Below are 27,331 nucleotides of genomic sequence, written 5' to 3'. Positions count from 1 at the left end.
ATTTTAAATTTGCATAAACAAAAAGATGTGTGTAGCTGCTGTTACCAGCTTAAACAGTACTGTTACTAGATATGGACTTTTTCACCCTTTTCGGAAATACCTTTACACTGTTTGTGACTGAACGAAGGAGAATTGATCTCAATAAGCAGAGAATGAAGTTGTTTGATTTAAGCTAGGGAGAACAGGATGAGGTAATTAGTTGAAGTAACAAATAAGGAAAGCAGTAATTCTATGATTTCTGAATTAATTGTTGATCCAATACTCTGTAACAAATAATTTCTCCTTTAGAAAGCAGGGAAATGGCTTTTAAACAAAGCAGCATTATTGGTCAGATGCCATCTCACACTTCCTGGAGTAATTTCTCCTATAAGAGCAGTGCATTATTTTGTGTAGAAACTGTTTGTATACTTTTTCTGTTGCATACCTACATACAGTATGCATTGGGTGTGTGTATCTATAGAGTGGTATATATACCACAGAGTGATTGGTGGCTGAATGTTTTCAAGATAAACATGTGCAAAAATAAATCAAGTATTTCTTCACTTCATAGATGTATATGGGAATATGAGTTGTGTCTTTACTGTTAGCACTATTTTTACGAACTTTTCCTTGTTGTAACAGAAATAGCTAGACAGGCAGCACAAATAAAGCTACTGAGAAAACTCCAGAAGCAGGAACAAGCTCGAGCTGCCAAAGAAGCAAGAAAACAGCAAGGTGTGTATCAGACCTGTGAGAAGTCAGTTTGAAAACCATAGATGTGAAGTGACCTATCCGTTATCATTTTCTGCCGATACTGACTTTTCATCTGTGTTTCTTAAAGCTATTATGGCAGCTGAAGAAAAGCGGAAGCAAAAGGAGCAGATAAAGATAATGAAGCAGCAGGTAAATTGAGATTCCTAATTCATCTCTTTATTAATTCGTATAGTATTTATTTTTAAAGCTCTAAATAAAATGTACAAGTTTGACATGGGAAGAGAGGGGTTGGAGGTTTGACTTCCACTGTGTTAGTTGTATCACCTTCAATCATCTCATCAACTTACTGATTTAAAACGACTCCTGGCTTTCAAACAGCATAAATGTAAAGTCTCTTGCAGGGAATATGTGCCCTAGGTGGTGTAGAATCTTCGAGTAGCCTGAAGACTGGTGACTTTTTCTTTTTAAAGTGGCTTTGTGCTCCTGGGAAATTCTGTTTGCAGCTGAGTTACTTTTAGAAATGGACTTGTGTTGGAATCTTACTCAGATTTGTGCAGAAATCACTTCATTTAGATCACTGTGGAACCTTCCCAAGTAACATTCGTATTGTGTGGGAAATTAACAAACCAAAATGGGCCTGTTTTGGTTTCATTTTTTTAACTTCCTGGAACAATTAATGAGGATGAAAGAATGTATGATCTTACTGTCCCATTTAGAAATATTGTGAGAAAGCCAGTTCTTAGATTTCAAAATAAGCAGTGTCACAGTAGAGGCCTTTTACATCTAGAAAACCAGGTACTAAAAGCCAGTGAAAATCTTCATTAACATAGTTAACCAAAGTTGATTTTATTGTAGCCTACCTTAAATATTGCAGGAATAGATTACAGCTAAAAATTGCTCATAACTAATGTCCTTGCTGGATTTTCCTATGGAGAAGTTGCTCAGTATAGTAGGCAGTCAGCGGATGGTTGTTACCGTGCCATCTTAGCGAGGCTTTGTAGGTAGTGACAGCTTCAGAGTTTCCACTTCTGAAGGCAGTGTCTGTGCTTTGCTGTTAAAACTTCAAGATTTCAGCTGAATGTTTAGGGATGCTTTGTTTTGTGATGATTGCTTCCTAGTTGCTGTCTCAACCAGCAGTTTTGACGTAATAAAGTACTGTGCTGACATTTTTTTTTTCAGAAAGAGCTTGGGCTACTACTGTTCTACAGGCAAAGCCATACAGTATGGGAAATGTGACCTCACTGCTAAATCAGTTGTTCAGATTTCATAACTAAGTTTTGAAAAATAAATTACGATATGGGATAAATAATAGAATTCTTAGAATAGAATACATTAGAGAGGAAATTATAATCTGTGGAATACTTAGCTTGTTTCTTTTAAAGCTTTTTCTTTTTGCGTGTGTTTATGTGAAATGAAACGTGCTTGTGTTAGCCTGTGGCTGTTGGCTCATTTATGTTTCTGTGATTCTTGTTACCCTTCAGTTCCACTAGACTACAAATTAAGACATCCCAATCTATCGAAGCCCCAAATCTCTAACTGGAAATACTGAAGTCAACTGTGAATGCGTGTTCCATGTTACAGGGGTGTGATGTTAGTGGCTGATATACTTTGGGTTTAGCAGTACTCAGGTTCTGCATGTTGCCTCAGTGTGTCACAGTTGATGGAAAAGCCACTAGAACAAAGGTAGAAAATAACAATTTTAGATCTCTGTATCTGGTTAGGTGAGATTGCATCAAGTCACTCTTCCCTGATATACCTCCCATTTTAATTCATTCCTAGATATCTCTACCATTGTCTGTTAGGTTTGAATGTTGCTTACGGTGTCACCTGGTCCCCTTAAAGGTGTAAAAAAAAGAATAAAATACTGCTGTGACCTAACTGTGAGCATCTGTGCATAGCTGTGAGCGTTGGTTCCTTCAGGGGCCATATTAGACATGCGTTTGTTTGGTAATGTAAACGTAAAAGTGCTTTTCTTCATACTGTTTTTAAAAAACAAACAAACAAAAAAGCAACTTTCATCCCTTTGTAGGAGAAGATTAAGCGTATCCAGCAAATCAGAATGGAGAAAGAACTTCGAGCTCAACAAATTTTAGAGGTAGACATAATGGCTCAAAAATACAATTTTTTGTGTAAGAATGCTGTCCTTTTGTACTCACACGTGTAGTGAGGGGGGGGAAAAGGAGAAAACAAAGAAATCTAACTTAAACCCAAGTCTTGGAAATATGCATGGGTTCCTTACTTCCTGCACAGATAATCTTGTTCTACAAAGACCAATAGAAGTAGGATCGTGCCATACTCTGTATGAAATGCAGCAGTTGTAAAATGCTCAATATATAAATATGTGCTGTAATATGTAATACTCACGTACTGTCCTCATATGATAATATAATAGCAAAGATAGATTGCTAGTTTTCAGATTTCTTACCATATGCACTCTAACATTTTCATCCTTTTGCTACTTGTATGTTTTTAGTGTTCTGATTTCGATAGTTATAAGAGCCAAATGAAGAATTAAATAAATGACGAATGATTATTCAGTGTGAGGAAGAAACTGCTTGCAACGTATTCTTAACACAAAATGTCGTTTTGAATGCTTTAATAATTTATTTCTAGACAGGTTATTTTCCAACTGTGGTATTCTTGTTGAGTGATCTATTTTACATACAGGCAAAAAAGAAGAAGAAAGAAGAAGCAGCAAATGCTAAATTATTGGAGGCTGAAAAACGAATAAAGGTTAGTTTAGATGTGCTGCAAATGTGAGTTACGAGCACGTGTACAGAGAAAATGAGTAGCTATGAAAAAGAACATCTGCTGAGTGTGGAACTGAATGGATATGGCATATGAATTCGTTTGTTAGAGTACGTATGTTGTTGTTTTCTAAAGGTGTAACATACTCCATTTTGTACACGTATGTGGTGTACACAAAGACTGAAAAGCATGTTCATCCAGATGCTGTTTTTTGTAAACTGTTACTCGGAAGTTTTTCTTGCGTGATGTTTAGTTTGCATAACTTGAAATACTTGTCCAGCAGCATCATTCACAGTATTCTTACAAGCACACTGTATCACGGAATGTTCCTGTTTCCCAGCAAATGAAGTCCTGCATTGGCTGTCTTGAGTAGAAGCCTTGAGAACTTTTCTGCAAACACTGCAAGAAATAGTTGATATGTGCACTTCTCTTATTGCTTTAGTATTTCATCATGGTGTACTTTAACAGTGAATTCCCAACTTGGCATACGTGCAATTACTCTTCTGTAGCCAATATATGTAATAAAATTTTTATTAGGATGTGCTGTTTCAGTACACCGAAATGTGTACGTATTAGGATGTACATTTTGATGTGTCAAACACTTTTCTTTTGCTTAAGGAAAAAGAAATGCGAAGGCAACAAGCTGTTCTTCTCAAGCACCAGGTGAGCATGCACTGAGTTGGCCAGACAGGCAGAATGCCAATTGTAAACCAGTTCTTAAGCTGTATGGGGGATAAAAATCTTTAAAATTTGCCCTTTTTAAGCCTTTGGGTTTGATTCCTGCGCATTTTTTCTTTCATCCTATGATTTGTTGCTTGCTTTGGTATTGGGGTCTTTTGGGGGATTTTAAAGTGGTTTTATGACTTTGTGATTTCTGTTTCATAATATTGTGCCAACTCTTTCTACCAGGAGTTGGAGAGGCATAGACTAGATATGGTATGGGTATGTTTATTTTTGTACATCTAACACCGCATTGTGATTTGGTTGTGATATGGTTGTCATAGCAATGCATAAAATGTAGCACTGGCTGCTGTCATATTACATACTGCTGCATGGCTTTACAGCACAGTGCATTGCATACATCTGCTTGTCTTGTCTGTTAAGGAAAAAAAAAAAGACTTGTCAAACACATAAATAGTGTGACAATCTCTAAATGAGTTTTTAGACAGAAATCTGTTGCTGATGTCCCATTGGACTACCATATAAAGTCAGGGAATAATAAATGCAAACATTAGTACGTTGTCAGACAAATAATTTTCTAAACATAGTCCCATTCATTGGGAATGTATCCAGAGGTTTTTAGCAATGGTTTGGAATAACTTGCTTTAGAAGTTAGGATTGTATCTCTCCCAAGTTTGTGAAGTACTGAGCAAGTTAGCTGTCAGTCAGTGTAACATGGCATTATAACTAGGTGAAACATCAGTCTATAAATGATAGCCTTACCAAACTACATGATAAAATTTACTTTGCTTCTACTGGCGTTAAGATCTACTCCACAGCTGTTAAGACTTTCAAGAAAGAAAACATATGTAGTGCTCCCGCATGCAGCTCCTTCGTGTATTTGAAGTTACTGACAAAGTTTACTGAAGGACAGGCATCAATAAATTCAGTGCATGTATGCATACATGCCCCCCTTAGCTTGATTAGAACTGATCTAGAGCTGCAAAAAGTCATCATACTATTTTGTTGCTTGATCATAAAGATGTTAATATTGGCAATGTTTAAAACAATCGTTTTCAAAATTTCTGCTGAATTGGCTATTGAAGAAGTGAATGTCAAGTTCCCCGATAGCAGATGTAAGGTAACTGACCTGTTCCAGCCAACCATTATGCTTTTTGTTCTGCCAGCTTATGAAGGAGCATCACAACTGACCATAAGTAAATCTGTATGCTTCTTTTTTACACTGTCTCCATGTTCATTGCTTTACCTTTTTGCTTTTGACTGTTCTTGTATTTTGCTTTCTAAACCTGAACTAAAACATGCACAGACCTGGCCATTCTGTATTTAGTATTTACTGTGACTTGTCTATTAATGCTAAACTTGCACTCAGTTTTTTATCTGGTGCTGATGTGTGGGATTAGTTTAGTTATAATCTTATCTGCTTCAATAGGAACGAGAGAGGAGAAGACAACATATGATGCTTATGAAAGCCATGGAAGCTCGTAAAAAGGCTGAAGTGAGTAATTAACCTTTGACAGTTGGAGGTTTTGAATATTTCATTCTATGGCGATCTGTAGAAGAGCTTTGTCCTTCTCGTACATGTGGCTACAGTCACGTGGTATGTCATTTGTACACAGGGTGTTACCAGGAAAAGAAGCAATTGGCAGAAATGTAAATAGAACCGATTCCTTTTAAACATAAGAAAACTTGGTTTACTTTGAGGATGGCTTAACACTGGGACACAAGGGTAGCTGTGAAACTCATCCCACTGCAGTGGGGTTTCTTAGTATTTCTGGTGATTGCTTTCAATTGTATAAGCTTACTGTATCACATCAGGTTCTAATAGCACTTGAGTATTACGATTAGAGTTGATGATTAAATACACCTTCTGTGCTGCTTAATTGGTTGTCCCGTGGCCAGAATAATTAAGATGTTTCTTCTAAAGTAACGCAAAATTGAAGTGTTTTTTGTCATTCAAATTGTACAGACATGCAGAGGTGGGATCAGGAAAGCCAAGGTGCAGGTGGAACTGAACTTGGCAAGGGATCTGGAAAATAATAAGAGGGGATTCTACAGGTACATCAGTCAGAAGAGAAAGCCCAAGGAGAGCGTGGCCTCTCTGATAAATGAAAAGATTAGAAGGGAGAATTGGGTACAGCAGACACGGAAAAGGCTGAGGTACTCGGTGCTATGTCAGAGGACAAAAGAAGCATAACTGTACCTGGACTTCTGCTAAGCCTTTGATGTGGTCCCATACCACGTTCTTATCCAATTTCTATGTTTTATTCATGATCGTAGAAGATTTTCTTAAAAACTTAGGACCGAGATTTGGTGGTGTTGAAGTGCTGGAAGATCATGCATTCAAGCCTCCTGATAAATTCACGTTTAGCAGTGTGTATGTGCATTTTTGGTGTAATTAGCTCAGGATCAGTGAACAGCAAAACACTTCTAAATGCGTTTTTGATACCCACTGTCTTTATTAGGAGTTTTGAATGCTTAGTCATAACAAAAAAGTGGTTCTAGTATAATCTGCCTTTTTATAAGCAGTTTGGAAAAAAAACAAACACAGTTCACAGCATCCTGTGATTACAAAGAAGTGTATATTCTGCCACTGGGAATTCAGGTGTTGTTACGTGGGGGAGAAAATACGTAGAACTGCAGTTTTACTTAACTGAACTGCTGCATTAACATCTCACGTAGAAACTGGTGCGCGAGAACTACATGTATTAATTGAAATAGCTCAGTAAATATATTAATTTAATAACTGTGCAAATAAGGGTAGTAGGGACTTAATATTATGAACTCCATTTTCCATAACAGCAGTAAATGTCTGATTTCTCAAAAGGCCTTACGTTCCGTTTAATAAGTACTGCTAGGTTTTTGTGTCATACAGCTGGAGTAGAATTGAAGTTTAAGAAACAAGTTATGGTGGGGAAAAAAAAGATTGTTTCCATATTCCTTGTTTTATCTTGGCTGAAAACATTTTGTTGTTGTACCTCTACAGTGAAACTATGAACACGTACTCTCACGTATCCATTAAATGGAGAGTGCGTGCAGATTCCAAGACTGATTCACTTAGATTTCACTTAAATAGTTATTCTTTTCTGTTTATGCAGTCTCCACCTTCCTGTTATTTCTGCACATTCCTTTAATTGCTGTGGTAATTGTTGAAATTACGTAAATAATGCTTTTCACATTCTTAGCTTGTTCCTCTGTTAACTATATGGATTTTATTTTCTGCTGAAGGAGAAGGAGCGATTAAAGCAAGAGAAACGTGATGAAAAAAGGTTAAATAAAGAACGTAAACTAGAACAGCGAAGACTGGAATTAGAAATGGCAAAGGAGCTGAAGAAGCCAAATGAGGATCTGTGCTTAGCAGACCAGAAGGTAATGGTGAGAGTTTAAAAAGTACATAGGTTTTTCAGAAAGTATTTTTTCCCATTTATTTCCATGTAAACTGCTGTAGATTAAAAAGACACAACGACGGTATCTCTTAGAAGGCATTCTCAGCTACAGGACCCTGATTTTCAGCGTAGTTGTTGCCACTGGCGATTTATTTTCAGCAGCAGTGAGCAAAAGTCTGCATGCTATGCTTATAAAAGTCTGCAGCAGTGGAGGTGACGACTGTTGCCTCTGCTGAAACACACCACCCACTGCCACACTGTGCTCACGTTCACTGTTTATGCTCCGTGAGTGGGTGCAGTTTTTCCTGCATGGAGGAATTCAGTTTTACACTTTTGCTTTGTCTGTACTTGCCTGTCAGATGCCATCTAAAGTGTACAGCTGCTGTAGGCCGTTATTCTTCCAGGCTTCTGTGTTCTTAGTTCTTGTCCTTCAGGACTTTACCTATATCAAGTTCAAGTCCACCATTTTGAGGAGAATTACACTTCCTGCGACTCCCAGAGATTTTTAATACCACTTTTTATAGTACTTTGGCTCCAAATAGAATCTGAAGCCTCTCCTGTCCAAAAATAAGTTTTAGTTAGTCTGTGCCCTCCAAAAATAAATGAAAAAGATAAACATTAATGAAGGTTTTATTCAGCATTATATTAAATGTATGGGTGGGATGTGAGGGAGGCAGCTCCTGTACTGCCTTCACTTTCTGTTGTTCTTGTGCTGTAAGTCAAATGAAAGTCCTAGTCAAAAAAGTTACATCTGAAATACACTACTGAGTCTTTATGTGTTTTTTTCCACCTCAGCCTTTGCCGGAGCTGCCTCGCATCCCAGGCCTTGTCCTGTCTGGAAGAACATTTTCAGATTGTCTCATGGTGGTACAGTTCTTGTGTAACTTTGGTAAAGTTCTTGGATTTGACGTGGATACGGATGTGCCTTCCCTGAGTACTCTTCAAGAAGGCTTGCTAAACATAGGGGAGAGCAGAGGAGCAGTACAGGACTTGCTTGTAAAGCTTGTCTCTGCAGCTGTTTGTGATCCAGGACTTGTCACGGGATACAAGGTAATGAAAAAATAATCCATAGTGGGGAAAAAAGCAACTAACCAACCAAACAAAAAATAACCCAAACCTTAGCCTTACGAATGCTTTCTTTGTAGTGTGTGTGAAAATGGTCCACTTGGACCATACCTTTTCTTATTTAACCTGTTTGATTAATATCAGTATTATCTCTATTCTTAACGACGTATAAAGTTACAGACCTTCTCTTTTTCTCTCCGTTGAGGATTTTCATTGGGATAGTCAAAAGAAATATCCTCACTGAAGTCCTTGTATAAAAAATTAGCAAATAAAACTACGTCACTATTTTATAAACAGTAATGCAGAGTGCAGTGAAAATAGCATTTTCAAATGAGATTGATTGAAACATTCTTCTTTTAGGCTAAAACTATTCTTGGGGAGCACTTACTGAATGTTGGCATCAATCGAGATAATGTGTCTGAGGTTTTGCAGATATTTATGGAGGCTCATTGTGGGCAAACTGAGCTTACGGAGAGCTTGAAGACAAAAGCTTTTCAGGCACATACTCCAGCTCAGAAAGCAGCAGTGCTAGCTTTCCTTGTCAATGAGTTAGCATGCAGCAAAAGCGTAGTCAGGTAAGTTACTTCTCAAATAAATGTTTAAAAATCGTTATTAAAATGTTAGATTTAAATTACTGTACGGACTGTTTTGTGCCAAGATCTTTCTTGACATTCTTAGAAAGTAAGCTGAAATCTGCTTTTACTGCTTCTTGTCCTTATCCTTACTTCTGATATTTTAGGAGAGTAGCAGTTTTCCTTGTTTGGTCTGTTTTTTCTTGTTACTTTCAAAACTTGAAGTAAAATTTCTGTTGTTTTTGGAGAAGATGTGATGAATTACGAAGAAATTTACTAGGCACTCCGGGGGATAATTAAAAAAGAGTTTGTGTAATGATTCTGTAATACTCTCTTTTCCTTTTGATTTTGTTTTTAAGTCCTCTTCTGTTCAAATGCAAAGTAGGTCATAATCTGAAGTAAGAAGCCTAATTAATCCTGGTATTAATTCAAAGAAGTATGTGCTTTGTGTAGTCAGTGATGTATACTAATCTATAGTTAAAAGAAGCTATCACACAGAGCATACAAAAACTTAGCAATATGTGATAAAAAATAGGAAATGCCAACGCTTGGGATACCTGCACCTCTTTGTGCTTGCTTACTGAATTCTGTTTCTGTTGTATTGCCAATTCTGTTTCTCTTGGTGTATGATGCACTGCAAAAGTTAACCAGTCTTGTGCAATGTAAGAATGAGAGAAATTGGTGTTTTAAAAAGCTGGAAAATGGCAAGTTGAGTGGTGCACGCGCTGTGCAAGTAGTTTGCAAGAGTGATAATGTGCATTTAATCAAATTAATGACAGCAAGGAACTCCTTTGCTTATTGCAGATGACCAACTGTAAAACCAGATTGATGAAAATCTTTCAAAACTGATTTGAGCTTTATTTTTCATCATTGAAACAAGTATAAACTGCTAAGTTGTTGAGGCTGGAATTTCTCTGAGGAAGGCTTCGCTGAGATAGTTTACTGTACTGCAGCACTACTGTTCTTCAATTTCTGTACAGATTAGTTTGTAGGTGACGGATCCCAGGGAAATACTAGATATGGACTTGTGATAATGTGTACTGTGCCTAGGGCTAGGTGCTTTTTGGCTAATTAGGTTGGAGGCTTTACCTTCTATGCAGGCTATTAAAAGAAGTGTCACATACTTTCCATTACGTACTTCTGAAGACTTGCATCATATTGTGAATAGAAACTGACTGATGTCTGTACAGTAGCATACCCCGCAGGTACTTCTAATATTGGAACTTAGCAACTTAAAATTATTTAGGTTGTATTTTAAGCATTTATCGTGGTAGTTCATCGAGACAAAGGATCTCTGCGTAAATGCCTGTCAGAAAAAGATGGGGAAGTTCACAGTTAATGATATTTCAGTTACCTTTGGATTGTTTTGTCTTTGACAGTGAAATTGAAAAAAATATTGACTATATGTCGAACCTAAGGAGAGATAAATGGATGGTTGAAGGCAAACTTCGAAAGTAAGTTTCATTTCTTTTAACTATTACAATGTATTGCTTTTTTGTGTTTGCTCATATATGCTGCTATATGGTCTGTTGGTTCCAGGGACAAAGTTAGCTGATGCCATTACAAGTTTACCAAGAAGTTAGTAACTGAACTACCTAATTAAGGTGGGTGTGAATTTAGAATGGCCCTGCACCGGTCCTTTATAACATGCTGAGGAAGCGTGCGATTCAGGGGGTTTTTGCCCCTCAGAGTTGGAGTTCTGTCTACTTTGTATTCTTTGGGGAAAACAAATGAAATCTATTGAATTGGAATATTACAGGAGCTGTCATATTGTGATCAACATTATCAGTTTATTTGGACGTACCATACTTAGCAATGTTCTTTCTGAAAGGCATTTTAAGACATGGTTTTCATGTAACAGTCGCCCATCAAGTGTGACCAATTTATATTACATAATGTTAACACTTCCATTTTATGTTTGTTGCATCATTCCCTATACTTGGGATCATCTCTATCATGCAAACATCGAGATATTTTAATGTTTTTATTTAAGGTAAAATTGGAATTTTTTAAGGGTCTTCAGCTTCATACCCACTGTTCTCCCATCCTACAAGGCAAAATTCCATACAGCAAGCATAATGGCTCCAACTACCAGGAGGCTAGAAGGCATAAATTTCATGAATCACAGGTGGTAAAAATGCATAGCCAGACTCTGCTTTCTTTTTTCTTTGTCATCTTTACCTCTTAGCCGGAAGGGTGAATCCTTTCTTACTCCTTGCTTTAGGTACTTATGTTTCTAATCTTGTTTCTCCCTTTTTTCCCTTTAATGTTTCTTCGAAGGAAGAAGGAAGGAGTAAAGAAGAAGAAGAAGAGGGAAGTATAGGAAAAAATAAGACCAGTAAAAAGAAATGCTCTACTAATAACGCAAATCCCCATCTACGTAGGGTTAATGCATTTTATCTTTCAGGGTAGTACACATGCCTTTTCCTGTCTTCATCTGTAACTCTTCTATGTCTCTATATAGTTCTGAAAGTGTCGGTAAAGTCCTTTTAGCCAATTATTCCTCAGTAGGATGGGACCCTTGCCTGTTCCTGTCCCTCACGGGGCCACTTAGTCTTTCTCTCCCTCCATCAAACTGTAAGTACTTTAGATTAGAATCCTCCCTTTTTTCTCATGATCCTTCTTTTCTTTGCCTTCAAATAGTGGGAATAAGACCCTAAAGTCCCATGTTCCTCTTCATTTCTGCAATCATTTTTCTATTTCTTGCTTTTCCCCTTCTGGTGTGGATGTGAGGTAGCAGTAGTGCTGATCCTACTGTGAGGAGTGTAAGTATTGTGGGGGTGTTTGGAGACATTCTTTGCTTCTTTGAAGTCGCTAGACTTGACTAATCTATCTCATCTTTGATTCAAAATCTTTGAATTTTCCACTTTTTTCTGATGAACACTCAGTAGCTTTTAAGAAAAGCCTTTGTCGATCTGTTAAAAACAGTGCTCTCTTGGTATGTCAGATGATGATTTTTATAAGCTTTTGCAGCTGTTCTGTGTCTTCTCTCAAAAGAAACTTGTCCATTTAAGTCTTCTGTTTGAACTTTTTCCTGCTTCCTGGTTTATGTATGTTATCTCCCCCAACCATTTCAGAGCTAGGTCTAGTTTTCAGACATTCCAGTTCCAAATAGTTGCAGGAATATCTGGTCTTTTGACTACTTGCCATATGATCAGTGGATGCGTACTCTTCTCATATGCACACAGACCTCTACTTGACCCTCAAAACACAAACTTGTCGTATGTGGAAAGCATGTAGTAGTAGAATAAAGGATACTGAGATGGATATATTTCAGCTTAGCTTGGTTTACCAGAGTATGTCTGTGTGCACTGTGTAAATCATAATACTGTGATGTCCAGATTGCCTTAATTACATCCAGGTGTGATGAGAAAAGTTTCTTCAAGCGTCAGAAGATTTTTTTTCACTGATTGTTTTTTAGGCTTATGCTCCAACTGTTGATGAGATTAGCTCCTCAACTGGATATGCAGAATATCAAAAGGAAAAGAAAAAATAGATTATATATACACACACACATGCACACACACACACACACAAAATCACCGTCTGCATGTTCATGTGTATGAATCCACACATGCCTCAAAAATTCAGTTGATAGGATTTATAAAAAACTTTCCAATCCACAGCTGAAAATAAGGATTCAAAACCACGTGGAGGCTTTTTTTTTTTTCCCCCTTTTTTCAGTCTTTTTTTTTTTCCTTGCTTTTTGTTTCCTTTAAGGATCTAAACTGAATTCATTGATAAGTATAATATTCACAGTCAGAAACTGAACTCTGATCGGCTTTGGCTTCTGGGCAATGAGAGGTTGCATTTAGGAGTGAATCTTGTTAGCAATCACAATTTTTGTAAAAATCATCGGTGTTATCAGATCATCTTTATTTGTGCTTTCTGTATCACCGGTGTTGTCATAAGCCTGTCTCACCTGAGGTGATTCAGCTGATTTTATTACTAGATAATAACTTGGAGTGTCTCCTCTTCTACAACATGCTGCCTCCTTGACATCTTTTGTCACTTGGTCAGTGTAAAAAGCAATTTAAAAAATAAATAAATAAACCCCCCATTTCTTTACAAAGGTTTGAAATACTGCAGAACAGGATTTTCGCTACAACGTTATGTATGTATGCCATACGTCTTAAAAGTTAATTGCTCTCCTGTGAGACCGTCTCAACTGTAAATTATGGTAGTAACTGAAAAGCATTGTTCCTTTAGGTAGGAATTATATCCTGAATTCGGATAGGATGTAATTCTGATTTGGGAAACTTTGATTACACGAGAGCTAAAAATATTGTTAAGAGAATGTGATGTTTAGAATTTCTTTTCCTTGCTATTTCCTAATATATGATTGAGGTATAGAAGTTGTGGTGAAGGCTTAAAAAATAAATCAGAAGGTGAATTTTTCTTCCGTGATCTGATGAACATTACAGGTTAGGAAAAGCAGGCTTAAGTTACGTATCTTGACTATTGCCTGCTGTTTTTTGTAGTGGACTTCTCAGCTCCCTTTATGATTACAGAATTCTTTTTGGTCTTTATGTGAAAGAACATTTTCTGAGTGAAGGTTTTCTTCCGTTTGCCGTACAGCCAGGCAGCGGCAAGAAAATTATGCCACGCTGACAAATCTGAATATTTTTTCTGTGTTACATTGTCATTGATTTCTACCTCTACGAACTTTGTATAAAAAGAACTGCTCTGTATGCTTGCGTTGTTACCAAAAGTGAGCATCTCTGATTTATTTCTCTTCCTACTTGTCGTACCATGCAAGCTTTCTTTGGTGCTTTCCAACATAGTATCTCTGTTTCCAGTTATAGTAAAAGTAGCTTTTTTTCCTTTGTTGTCATTTATTTTAGATATGAGTGAAGTTCGCTGATCACTGAACTTCATCTGCTAGCGTTTTTTAGTGAATTGTCTTCCAGATTATCTCAATCTGATTTATCTGAAATTGTTCCATCACACAGCATTCAATCCAGTCACGGTCTGGCAACTTGGTTGGATGGATGATTTCTGTATATAGACACAAGTTTCCAGTCCAGCTGAAAAGGTCTTGATGGTGTGAAGTTACCGTAGAAAATATAAACCTTCTAAAAATTTACCTCGGCAGATGCCTTGGCAGAACCTAGTGACTTAAGCCTTTTTGTACCAGAGCTGAAAATAGAACTTGCTCCCAAATTCACTGGAGGGGTCAAGGAAGTTTTGATCCAGAATATTATAAATTGCTAAAATAGCTATAAGAGGGCTACTACCAGTTGAGCAGTGACGACTTCAGTGAAATCTGTGCTGTTTGGTACTGGCACGGTTTTATCAGCATTTTAAAGAGCTGATACTTTTGTCATAGTACATCTGTCACAAATCCAGTGCTTCTACAGCACTCGTCGTATTTGTAGCCACTTGCTGTATGGAATATTGTGTTGTAGGATGGGAAGAGAGAGGAGTATGACAAGGGAGAATTACGTGCTGGTAATTGTGTTTGTCGTTACCGTTCTACTTTTCCCATCCTACCTTCTTCCAGCCATCTCTTACAAAATCTTTGTCTTCCCTACACGCTTATGAATCTCTTCTAAGTCAGTTGCATTTTTTGGTCTGTATTATAAGTGATTAGGCCTGGCTATCCATACCTCCTGCGATTCAGCATGTTTGCCTGCTAGCTTCCTGATAGGTGGAACTGTAATTTTTTGCTGTGTGGAATCTTGTCTTATAGGGTTTTTATAGAAGAAGAAGGTCTACAACAACCATAATTACTGGTATGTAAGTTTCCTTTTTCTTTCATAAAAGGAAAAATAAGGATTTGATTGAGTAGTCTCCTAATAGTTCAGGTAGCCACGACTTCTCAAAAAGGAAAATATGTTGTAGAATTGAATGGTCAGACAGATTTACATGGAAGAAACAGAAATTGTAGGCAGAACTGGGTAAGAGGTTTAAGGGTTTTATGTAACCTGATTTTTTTCCTGTTGCTTCATGACAATAAGCAGGTAATAAAATGTGGAACATCATAGAACAGAAGAGGTAATTTGTTATAAAATGATTCATTTTTAATCACACAGGAACAAAGGTATGTTTATGTTACAAATAAGCTCCATAACTTCCCTCCTTGTCATGTTTTTAAAGTCTTAGAATCATTCATGCCAAAAAAACTGGCAAAAGAGATGCTACGGGAGGTGGTGAAGTAGGAGAGGAGCAGCATTCTTTGGAAACACCAACACAAGGCCGCAAACGGAAACGAAAGGGTGGGGATAGTGATTACGATGACGATGATGACGATGATAGTGATGATCAGGCAGATGAGGATGATGAGGATGAAGAGGATAAAGAAGATAAAAAAGGAAAGAAGGCGGAAGTTTGTGAGGATGAGGTGGGAGATTGAAAATATTAAAATGGAACTAACTGGTAAATTGCAGTTTACTTCCCTTCTTTTTCCATGCAGCATTAGGGTTCTCTGCACCACTTCCCCAGAATCTTGCAGTAAGGATGTAAAATATTTTTCCTTCATTCATTTTATTTAAATTTCTTTTGAATAAGTTGTTTTCAAGAGCATTTTTTTCTTTCTTTTTTTTTTTTTTGATAGCTTTCTGCTTGTTCTGGCTTCATCTCAATTTTCCTGAAATTTTGAGAGATTGCACAAGATCCTGAGAGCCACGGCATTTTTTGCAAATGAGCATATAGTGGAGAATAAAAGTCATCTTTAATTAAAAAGACATTTTAACTTGCATATAACATTTGTCTATTAAAAAACTTGTCTGTGGCATTACCCGTGTGCCTTTTCATAACTTTCCTAGGATAACGAATATTGCAGAAAATACATTTCAGTGCTCAATTGTACCTGATAGGCAAGTTGATGTTTTTAATAGTCAGTGTTGGATAAGATGCAGGAAGGATCATTGAACATTGTTAGTTTAAGCTGAATTGTATTTACTGTAGACAAAACGAGTTTCCGTCGCAGTGCCATGGGCTTGTAACATTGTCACGCTCCAATTTAAAGGAGGGCGACGAAGGTTCTTTGATTATGTGCATACCCGGCGTGAGATTAAGAAACAACGGTTCACATGCTGGTCCGACCAGTTTATTACCAATAAACAGGGAGATGGGGAAGGCGGACACTGTTAGGGTGATGGGGAAGGGAAGGCGAGCGATAGGAAAGATAGGAAAGAAGCAAGGGTTTGTACAAAGCAGGGATAGTCACCAGCCAGGATCCCAGGGGCGGTCCGGTTGCAAGCGGCTCCGATGGTCCGAGGCAGAAGAGCAGGGGTGGCAGAAGCGGGGAGAACAGCAGCAGCGACGGGCAGCCTTGAGCAGAAGCAGTTGTCCGTAGAAGCAGCACTGGGTCAGCACAGGAGAAATAGCATGGGGAAAGTCCAGCGAAAGTCCAGGAACAGCGTCAGTCAGCATCAGAGAAGCAGCGAGGGGTCCGCACTGTAGAAGCAGCAAACAGAGATCAGCTCGTGAGGATTCAGATGGTAGAACACCTCGAAGGAGCGGCGACGTCCAGGAGATAGCAGCATCTCACAGGCAGCAGGCCCAGGAGGGAGTTCAGCAGCAGGGATCAGCTCATGAAGTTTCCGATGGAAGAACACCAACACAGCAACAACAACACCAACAAAACCACAACAATCTCATGGTGGTCGATCCCTCTTTTATCCTTCATTTCTCTTGCCTACCTGGCAAATCCTGTGCTAGCCTGCCAGGCAAGCTTCTCCTGAGATGGCTATCTCCCCACAGAGATGAATACCACACAAAAGAGTGTTCAGCGGACATTGAGCTGCAGCTTATGTCTCTTTCGTTGCCCCAGGACATGCCCATCTGCTTGTCCCTTAGACAAAGGATTTCACAACCCTTTCCCAGGACTAGCTTGGACATGTTCAGACAGGTTCATCAGCAAACTTTGAGGCAATGATATAAAATATTACTCTCTTACAAACATTAATCGTAGAACTCCAGAATTTCATGCTGCATGAAGAGACAAGCAATACAAAATACCAGTGGCTCTTTGAACAATACATCTATGCAGGTTTTGAACTCAAATTTTTGGAAACACTCTTTCATTAGAAACTCAACTAGTTTCTAGACTAGGAACAACTCTTTTTGCTGTTCCTCTGGATTTGTTGCAATTACTTTGTATGAATTTAAGAAAACTTATAACATAGTCTCCGTACAGAGTTAATACTTAAAAGTTTAAGTTCATAAGTTCATAAGGTTGGAAAGGACCTACAAGATCATCTAGTCCAACCATCCTCCTATCACTATCCCTACCCAACTACTAAATCAAATCCCTTAGCACCTCATCTAAACGCTTCTTGAACAGCGCTAGGGATGGTGCCTCGACCACCTCCCTAGGTCAGGCCAGTGCCTGACCACTCTTTTCAGAAAAAAAATGTTTCCTCAGGTCTAATCTAAATCTTCCCCGGCGCAACTTGTGGCCATTCCTTCTCGTCCTGTCATTATTTATCAGGGAGAAGAGGCCCACCCCCTCCTCACCACAACCCCCCTTCAGGAAGTGGTAGAGTGCAATGAGGTCTCCTCTGAGCCTCCTCTTCTCCAGACTAAACAATCCCAGCTCCCTCAGCCGCTCCTCATAAGACTTGTGCTCCAGGCCCCTCCCCAGTTTTGTTGCCCTTCTCTGAACACGCTCCAGGGCCTCAATGTCCTTCTTGTAGTGAGGGGCCCAAAACTGAACACAGTACTCGAGGTGTGGCCGTAAAAATAACTAATATTTAGAATCTAATCTCATAACATCTTTTGACTTACCTCTTACCTTTAAATACAATCTTCTAGTTTGGTACACTGGAATTCCTGTAACTCCTCTAGAAAAAAGATTCTGTTGCATTTGTGCTGTATGTAGTGTTTTAAAGGCTTCATTCTGGTTCTCTGATTTCAGAGTTATGAAATATGGGACCACTGTCTTACGTTGTAAGTAATGGGGAGCACCAGGGATCATTACTATTTTTTTAATTTCGCATTATCCCCAGAGATTTTCCTCAACTAAGTAAAAGTTCTTCTAATGGAAATAAATTGTATATTTAACTGCACTAAGAGGAAGGAGGAACCATCGGCTTGGTGCATTTCTCTTCAAAAATTAGAAAGGGTGATACTGGAACTCCTACAGTGATTTGTTCTTTATAGGTGCCTTACAATTTCTCGCAGACATTGAAATAAGTTACAAGTATGCTCTGATGAAAGACCGACTGATAATACTCAACAACTCAGTAATTCAAAAAGCTTCACAGAATATAAGATTAAATTCTATAGTTGCTTATGCACAAGGAGAATTTTCTCTTCTAACATAGTAATGTTTCTGGCCATCATTTTGTCACTATTTTTCTCCTACATATGTATCTAGGATGCCGTTTCACGACTTTTTTTTTTCCAGCTATGTTGTTCCTAGTCAAATGTATTCAACGGGCAAATATTTGAACATTTTTATACTTCAGATTTGCCTTTCGTATTTGATGTCTTATATTCTGTTAGATCTTTTAGAGTGTAAAGCTAGTAAGACATAGTATGATCTTATCCTGAGATGGATTTGATATGATGGTATGTTGGTTGATTATAGGACGATGGAGATCAGACAGCAAGTGTTGAAGAACTAGAGAAGCAGATTGAAAAACTGACAAAGGTGAGAGATCATCTTGGTTGCAATTCATATTTGATTGTGGGATTTCAAGAGTTAAGATTACAAGCCATTGCCTTCAGTGCTCTCTCTTACTGTAAATTGAAATGAGGATTAACTTTCATTTAATGAAAATAGGAATTCTCCAGCTGTTAATGACTCCTGAATTTTAGTCCACAAGTATTTGTTGCATTAGTGGATTTCACACAGCCAGTGGTTAGAAAGATGTTGATTCTATCTTTCCACGTCTCAAGTTTTTGTTCAGATCTACTTGATTTGCTTATGTCTGTTGATGTATAAAGTGATCATGAAGCTTTGTGTACGAGAGGCAGTGAGATTTTCATTATACAGATGGCTGGAGTTCTTCTTTCCTACAGTTGGCTAGTTGTTGCAACTGTTTGAGACTGCCAAAGAGAACTCTTTGCTTCAGAGTTCAAAAGAAGAAACGTGAAACAGCAAGAGAAACATTAATTAAGGGTACTATAGTTCAGGCTCCTAATTGTGGCCCACGTTTTTATTTGTTTATTCTTTCTGTCAGAAAGTCTGTCATTTAAAACTTTCTCCTGGTTTCCCTCGTGTCCAAATTACAAAAAGATAGCAGTCCAGATTAACCGTGTCAGTTTAGCAGAGCCAAAAGCGAATAAATGAACTGAAATTGTTGTCTCCCCTCAGATAACTCTTTCTTGTCTGAATGCTCATTTCTGAACTGGTTGAAATATCTCATTAGCTTCCCATCGGGCTGCAGTAGCATACAGTGTTTAGCAGTGTTCAAGTGCTCTTTATACCATTTACTCTTAGCTTATTCCTTAACTGATCGGATTTCAGGTGTTCTCTTACAATATAACAATTAATAATTTCCTTCTGTGAGAGCAAACGTTAAAAACGTCAGGTCCTTGGATTGCAAAAATGTGCTTTTAAAGGGAAGCTGCTAAACATCAGATGGATCAGGAAGCGATTAAATTATTTTTTCACGGCATTTCTCTATGTCAAATAATCAGGGCGCAATTACGAGCAAAAGAGTACCATATAATACACGTACAAAAACCCTTTCAAAGTGCCTCATCTAAGTCTTGAACTTCTGGTCTCTGTCAACCAGAAGTTTCTTTTAATAAAATCCTTTAAAAGTTTGTCTGTTTTTCACCTCTAGAATTATAATGCCTTCCCTTTCTTTAAAACAGCAACAAAGCCAGTACAGAAAGAAGTTGTTTGAAGCCTCTCATTGCTTGCGTTCAATGATGTTTGGTCAAGATCGCTACAAGCGCCGGTATTGGATTCTGCCCCAGTGCGGTGGTGTTTTTGTGGAAGGCATGGAAAGCGGTGAAGGTAGGAAACGTAGAAGGGTAATGTCATACCAGAGAATGCCATGGCAAGACATGCTGCCAGTCCATGGGCAATAGTTTTGTTTAGTGAGGTCTTTAGGCTTTATCTTCAACCTGAGGCTAAACGGGTAACGCAGTAAAAATCTTCTATTCAGATGGTGCTTTCCGATACCGTGTTTCTGGTTGCACTATACCTGCACTTGGTATATTTTGGCTCTTTTGGAATTTTATTTCTTTGACAGTTAACTCTGCATATGAAAGCAAGATTAACGTAGAAATGCTCATGTATTTTTGTCGTGTTCTGTTGCTTTTTCGCGTGCAGATACGCAGAATATTGCCTGCCTGAAGATTTGGTACGTGTCTGTGTGCTTGTTTGGTTTGGATAGTTTTATTCATACAAACATGTATGATGCTGTATTTTGGATTTGTAATGAAAACAGTGCTGATAACACAGCAGTGGTATAGCTGTTGCTGAGCAGCATTTATGCAGGGTCAGGATCTGTTCTGTTCATCAGGCTGCCTGCCATCAACAAAGTTGGGTGTGCACAAGAAGTTAGCGTTGAATTCTCTAACCCCTATTCTGTCTTTTTTTTCTGTCCTTAAAAAAAAAAAAAAAAGGTAGTCTTGAGCTGAAATAAAAAAGGGTAGAAGAAAGATGATTAAGAAAGACTAGAAGAGGAAAGAAAACAAAAATGGTTTTACTGTACATTAAATTTATGTCTTCTCCACCTTTAATGTTTCAAGAATCTGGCATTAGTAACCAACTTCTGACTGCATTGTCTGATCACATCTGCCTGCTTTGCTGTGTGTAAACAGTCTGTCATATTGGGTAGTTCTTCAAGCATTTGTAAACGGTCAAGGATGTTGGCATTAAACTTTACGGTCTTAGTTTATAATGATTTTTGTCTAAAAGGGTAAAATGTTTTGTGTTCTGCTTCAGGGTTTTGAGAATATTCGATTTCACAGTAGGAATAATGTTACTTGTTTTAGTAGATGGTTGTCTGTTTCACAAAATGGCCTTTTGCAAAACTAAATTCAAAGGCTGCGTTGTACTCAGCTGATGTAAGTGTGTGAATGACTGGATAAAGCCAATTGACTTTCTCGAGAAGAAAACCACTAAAAATACATCTGTCACAGATCTGGTGCAGGCAATAAGAATACTGTGACTGTGTTTTGTAATTTTGTTTATATAAATAAACTTGGCGTGGAAGGGGGCAAAAAAATGTAGTTGTTGCTCATCTGAGATGATAAAATAAGTTAGTTTAATACATTATTTCATCTACGGTTTTTGTACTTCTTTAGGTCTAGAAGAAATTGTGAAAGAAAAAGAGAAGTTAAACAAAGCAGAAAGCATACACATCAAAGAAGAGGTATTTGGGATCTCAGAAGCAGAATTAAGCTGTTTAAATACAACTCACTGTGAGCAAAAGGAAGATCTGAAAGAAAAGGACAACACAAATTTGTTTTTGCAAAAGCCTGGGTCATTTTCAAAGCTAAGCAAACTGCTGGAGGTTGCCAAAATGCCACCTGAATCTGACGCTATGCCCCAAACACCTAATGGTGGTGCAGCAAATGGATGCGCTCCGTCTTATCAGAGTACCTCCCAAAACTCTCTGTGCAGTCTTCAGTCCAGTGTATCACAAAGCAGCAGTGAGAAGTCTGAGTCTAATCTTTTCAGTCCTATTGCAGGCGGGACTGGCAAGTTTTGCAGTTCTCCAAGTGACCAGTTGTTAAAGACTCCTACTGAAAAGAATGGACAGTGGTTCAGCCTTTTGCCAAGAGTACCCTGTGATGACATGTCAGTTACCCATGTAGATACACCAGCTACTGCAATTCCATTTACTCCTCAATCACATCCACCATCAAAACCACCTTCACCTGCTCCATCACCTCTTCTGGGCTCAACCTCTGCACAGAGTCCAGTGGGATTAAGTCCCTTTGCGTTGCCACCACTGCAGGTAAATAAATAGTTGCTTTAGATAGTATTAATTTGCTATGCCTGTTTGGCAGAATTTCTTTTGAGCCCAGTTGTTTACCGATGCGATATCATATCATTGTGTTTTTGTTTATTTGATTCTTTTTCTAAACTTTAATAGTAGTTCTGTGTGAAATAGATAATACTAGATTTTTATTAAAAAAAAAAAAAAAAGAAAAGGATAGATAAACCACTGGTTGATTTTAGAAAGTAAGTTTTGCTTTTAAGGGTTTGGCTATTGTATTAAATGAAAACCAGATTTCAGAAATTTGACCTGGCCTTCAAAAGATACTGTTCCTTAAGCAGTCACGGGTTCGAATAGGAATTACTACACTGTTGTTCTATGTTTTTCCTGAACTGCTCGAAGTACTAGTCAAATAAAGGCATCCTTTATGTTTTGATTGGTGCTAGAAAATCAGCATCATACTGATAAATCTGGTTTCTTGGTAATCCTGAACAGTACCGGTTGTGATGGTGTTATAAATATTTTCTCTGTAGCAGATGAAACCTGGACTACCTGTCACGGGACTTCAGTTTTGTGGATGGCCTACAGGAGTTCTTACTTCAAATGTTCAATTTTCATCTCCTTTATCTACTATTGGATCAGGGTTGGGATTATCAGAAGGGAACAGTAACTCATTCTTGACATCGAATGTTCCTACAAGTAAAAGTGAATCACCAGCTCTGCAGACTGAAAAAACAGCTTCTGCCACCTGTACTGCGGTAGAAGTGACCAAGCCAGTAGATCACCCAGACCCAAAACCAATACCAGAAGGTAAGTGTGGGCAGTCAGGTCTCTGGGTAACTTTTAGTGCCGCTGTGCGGTACAGTTTATTGTTCTCTAATCTTGATTGTAATCATATAAAAAACACCTTTAAGTATTTATATGTCTGTCTTGCTTTAGAAATGCAGTATGGGTGGTGGAGGATTACTGATCCTGAGGACCTAAAATCTTTGCATAAAGTGCTGCATCTCAGGGGAATAAGAGAAAAGGCCTTACAAAAGCAAATACAGAAACACATGGACTATATCACTGTGGCCTGCGTCAAAAATAAGGATGGTATGTAATTGGTATTCATGTTACACGTGATGTTAGAGCATAATATTACTGACTGAGATCTCTCCAGGATGTGCTTGGATACAGAGATGGTCACAGTAGCCAGAAAATAGGTCAAAGGTCTCAAAACTGCCTTTAATACCAGCCATGTTCTGGAAAATTAGTGTTGAAGAAACCCTCTTCAATATAAATTCCTCTAGTGGTTTAAGTGCTGCTAACTTTTCAAGCATTTTCTGTCTCTGTAACAATATAGCTCAGCCTTCCCTTCCCCTTGCCTTTAAATTACAAGCTTGAAATCCTGTGGAATGTGGTGGTCATATTGGATATCTTAAGAGCTGTACGCTTTTGTAACAGTTCTTTAGCGTTTAATTGGACTGACAGGTAAATCAGCTTGAATTTACTTGGATAAGTTATAATAATTTAACAAAATGTGATTCTCAAATGCAGTTGCAATTATTGATAACAATGAAAATGAAGATAACCAGGTAACTCGAGATGTTGTGGAAAACTGGTCAGTAGAAGAACGAGCAATGGAGGTGGACCTTGCTATTCTTCAGCAGGTGGAAGATCTAGAGAGGAGAGTTGCATCAGCTAGTTTGCAAGTTAAGGTAAAACTAACTTCTAGTAAAATTTCTCTTTTAAAATAATGTTGCTGAAGTGGGAAGAATTTAAAGTAGATAGTAGTGGACCTTTTGCTGTTGGTAAGTGCCTTCTCGTTCATCTGGAATTGTCAGCAAATATAACGAATCCACTGCAGCACTATGATGGATATGTGCTTCAGGTATTTCATTGCAGTTGTATCTTCAGCTAAAGGTGATCAGAACGACAGCTTTCTGAGGAGTTCTTTGATGGTGTGCAGTCGTGCACGTTTGGTTAACCTTTCACGAATGCCAAGATTTAATTTCATACAGATGACTTAATTTTAGTGGGGTTTGCCACTTTTCTGCCTGCTTTGGGTTCTGCCAATAACTTTTCCGGGGTGAGTAGTGATACCAAACTGAGCACGTTTGGTTCGGGTATGGCTGTGGTATTCCAGATGTAGTATGTTCTACTAGAAGATGCCGTTTCTGTGTGACCAATCGATACTGTCTCCTGAGACAGTGAAACAGGACCTATTCTGATGTTTTCACTGATATAATAGGATACTTCAAAATAAGATAAGCGTGTGGAACGTTGTAGAAAAATCACTTCAGAAAGTCTGGTAATGCTTATGTATTTTTGATTGATAGTTTTAGTTCTCTGGAGATTTTGGGAAATGTCTCTGCAGATGGATTACAAGTTACCAAGATGTACTGGAAACAGCACTTTTTATTCTGATTTTTTGTTCTGATTCTATAAAACAGTTCCTCTATTCAAACACCTAAGTTAATAGCAACCAATAAATGCACAAACCTTTCTATTAACATAGGGCTGGCTGTGTCCTGAACCTGCATCAGAAAGAGAAGACTTGGTATATCATGAACATAAGTCAATTAGTAGATTGCACAAGAAGCACGATGGAGATAGTGCTGGAGGCGGAGAAGGCAGTACCAGCTCTATAGAGCGGAAGAGTGACAACCCTCTAGATATAGCTGTAACCAGGCTTGCTGACTTGGAGCGGAACATAGAGCGAAGGTATCTGAAGAGCCCCTTAAGTACCACCATTCAGATCAAACTGGATAATGTGGGCACAGTTACTGTCCCTGCTCCTGCACCATCCATTAGTGGTGATGGTGACGGGTAGGTTTTTGAGATTAACTTGAAAAATTATTGTGCTTCTTTGCTAATTGGAGCCTATTTCCTATTGCTTGTTATCTGTGTACTTTCTTGTATGTTTGTGATCCACATGGATCGTGTTACTCTGCATGGTGCTTCATAATGATATTTTTTGTCACGTTTGTTGATAATGCAAAGTTCTCTTACGTTTAACTGGTTGTGACTAAGCTTTGAGGCTCGTAGCCACAGTCTGTGCACTGCATCAAATTTAGTTGCTTATACCTTATACTTAATGGCTGTGTACGTTTTGTCATTGCTTGGCTTTCAGTGTGATAATGCTTGTTCCACGTTCAGATATCAGCAAACGTGGACATGACCTATCTGATTTCCCTATGTTTCCATGCAGAACTGAAGAGGATATTGCTCCAGGGCTAAGGGTATGGAGAAAGGCGTTGTCAGAAGCACGAAGTGCTGCACAGGTAGCCCTGTGCATTCAGCAGTTACAGAAATCAATAGCGTGGGAAAAATCTATTATGAAAGTTGTAAGTGTTTTTTATTAAGAAAATATATCGTAACTGAGCTAGTTTCGCTGTGTCCTGTTTTCACATTTTAGGTATTTTAAGAGAACGTGATTTATAACATTTTTTATTACTGCCTGTAAAACTTAATATTTAACTGTACGTTGAGCACAGATGAGCATAAATATACTGGAAAGGATTATTCCCTTCTTGCTGAATCCAGTATCATGAACGTTTTAAGATGAAAAGCCTTTGAATTTGTTTACTCTGTATAAGGTAGTAATTCCTCTTCATAATTAACGTCTAGGTAAATAGTAATTCATGACTTCATCTGATGGAAGATACTGTATTTAATAGAGTATGTTCCATGTCATCCGTGACATAAGCTCTGTGGTGATTCAGCATTGCATATCCCAATTCAGTTTTGTTTCTGTGGAGCCTTTTCATTAGCTCCTCGCATACTTCATCCATTCGTTATCATTGCTAGACTCTGAGATAAAATGAAAAAATAAAATAAAATTCAGAGTGAGTTGTTTGAATGGGAACTGCAGCTTAGGTACCATTCCTGTGGTTCAAAGCTTAAAAATTGAATCCATTTTTTATGTGTTACAGTACTGCCAAATATGTCGAAAGGGAGATAATGAGGAACTGCTGCTGCTTTGTGATGGTTGTGACAAAGGCTGTCATACCTACTGCCACAGACCCAAGATCACTACTATACCAGATGGTGACTGGTTTTGTCCTGCCTGCATAGCAAAGGTAATGCTTACCATAAACTTGAAGTGAACAGAGTGTTCCTCCTGTAGATGCTAGAACATACATGCTATATGCCTACCAGTGCTTTTTTCAACAAAAATAATTATCAATATGTTTTATGTTGGACGGCAGTTTCAGTGGCAGTAAACATTGGTATTAAACTTTAATTTTTAATGTAAATATATGCTGAATTTTTTTCGGTGTTTCGACATTATAGCCTTTTCTTCATTTTATCATACTTTTCAGTATTAGTGTTAAGAGCTGACAGACAAATGGCTTAGATTGTTTGATAAGAAATAGTAGAGAAAAATACTTAATAAATCATTGTCTTTTTTTTCAGGGCAGATTAGTTTTACTTTTTTGATGCAGCACAATATATTTGAGAGAGTCTTAAGGTTTTTTTTCCTTCAAATAAAAAGAGCCTGAAGAGAACAATAGGATAGTTCAATCTAAATGACTAAATTTGCAGGAATTGTTATTGCACGTCCACATTTTTTCTAGTCTGTATGTAGTCCTAAAATTAAGAAAATTTTTGATTTGTGAATAGTGTAACTTTCAACTACAGTGCTCAGTGTTGTACATTTTTCACGTTTTCAATGTGATCCTTTTTGGGCGTGTCTTACACAAAGTAATAAGGAACGTGCATTGTTTTTTAAACAAGTGTGCAGCACAAGTAATGAAAATAGGTCACTATTGGGGATTCACTGTGTAGTAGAGGTAAACTCAGGTTTTAACCTTTTCCTGTAGCTTTCAAGGGATCATATTACAACGTACCTTATTATAGGAATGGAAGTTATCCCATCATGCTGTAAGGTTGCCCTGTTGCTTCTGAATTGATTTTTTTTTTGTCTCGTTTTCCTTTAAAATAATTTTATTTCTAGTACGACAGAATAATATTTTTCTGACGTGTTTTTTTCATGTGCATATTTTTATGAGCGTGACATGAAGGTGAAAATGCATAGCAAATGGTGGCGACTGTTGAAAAACGGTGTTGTGTAGCTATGAATTTCTTCTGTCAAATAGTGTTATTGTGCTTTTAGTAGTTGTTATGGTTTCCAGGGAAATAAATAGGAGCTATCGCCTTCAAAGTGACCTACCTATTGAACCTAAAACTAGGCCATCCTGGTTTGCTAGGAGCTATTGTCATACCAGCCTGAAGGTCAGGTGCTTTTGCACTGTACAGGTAGGGAACCTAAATCACTAGTCACAGGGATTTCTGCAGCCTTACTCACCTTTATAGAAGAGCAAAAAGTGAGTAATTGCCATCATGCTGT

At 38.0% G+C, this 27,331-nt stretch overlaps 1 protein-coding gene across 15 annotated transcripts in view; it reads left to right on the top strand.

Annotated features, from left to right (window-relative positions):
* Nucleotides 1-27,331, top strand: part of LOC136057839 (bromodomain adjacent to zinc finger domain protein 2B) — a 137,611-nt gene that overhangs the window by 68,354 nt on the left and 41,926 nt on the right. For 5 of the 15 annotated variants that reach the window (XR_010623082.1, XM_065750815.1, XM_065750828.1 and 2 more), the window contains 21 exons: nucleotides 622-714; nucleotides 821-882; nucleotides 2,723-2,788; nucleotides 3,361-3,426; nucleotides 4,060-4,104; nucleotides 4,351-4,383; nucleotides 5,552-5,617; nucleotides 7,348-7,488; nucleotides 8,301-8,555; nucleotides 8,931-9,145; nucleotides 10,522-10,596; nucleotides 15,242-15,485; nucleotides 18,681-18,743; nucleotides 19,916-20,060; nucleotides 21,359-22,014; nucleotides 22,530-22,806; nucleotides 22,936-23,091; nucleotides 23,536-23,696; nucleotides 24,497-24,807; nucleotides 25,190-25,325; nucleotides 25,914-26,060. Coding sequence is in view for 14 of the 15 variants with exons in the window: in XM_065750815.1 (XP_065606887.1) it covers nucleotides 622-714; nucleotides 821-882; nucleotides 2,723-2,788; nucleotides 3,361-3,426; nucleotides 4,060-4,104; nucleotides 4,351-4,383; nucleotides 5,552-5,617; nucleotides 7,348-7,488; nucleotides 8,301-8,555; nucleotides 8,931-9,145; nucleotides 10,522-10,596; nucleotides 15,242-15,485; nucleotides 18,681-18,743; nucleotides 19,916-20,060; nucleotides 21,359-22,014; nucleotides 22,530-22,806; nucleotides 22,936-23,091; nucleotides 23,536-23,696; nucleotides 24,497-24,807; nucleotides 25,190-25,325; nucleotides 25,914-26,060 (3,413 nt within the window). In the remaining variant the exon portion in view is untranslated. The remainder of the gene's footprint in view (nucleotides 1-621; nucleotides 715-820; nucleotides 883-2,722; nucleotides 2,789-3,360; nucleotides 3,427-4,059; nucleotides 4,105-4,350; nucleotides 4,384-5,551; nucleotides 5,618-7,347; nucleotides 7,489-8,300; nucleotides 8,556-8,930; nucleotides 9,146-10,521; nucleotides 10,597-15,241; nucleotides 15,486-18,680; nucleotides 18,744-19,915; nucleotides 20,061-21,358; nucleotides 22,015-22,529; nucleotides 22,807-22,935; nucleotides 23,092-23,535; nucleotides 23,697-24,496; nucleotides 24,808-25,189; nucleotides 25,326-25,913; nucleotides 26,061-27,331) is intronic. The other 10 variants (XM_065750823.1, XM_065750817.1, XM_065750827.1 and 7 more) reach the window with 7 other exon arrangements.

The sequence above is a fragment of the Cyrtonyx montezumae genome, unplaced genomic scaffold, assembly GCF_038088225.1.
Source record: "Cyrtonyx montezumae isolate F1298 unplaced genomic scaffold, pur_monq_1.0 scaffold_7, whole genome shotgun sequence".
In the NCBI taxonomy this organism is placed as follows: domain Eukaryota; kingdom Metazoa; phylum Chordata; class Aves; order Galliformes; family Odontophoridae; genus Cyrtonyx; species Cyrtonyx montezumae.
The sequence above is the reverse complement of the archived record's forward strand: the minus strand, read 5'-3'. Positions and strand labels throughout refer to the sequence as shown.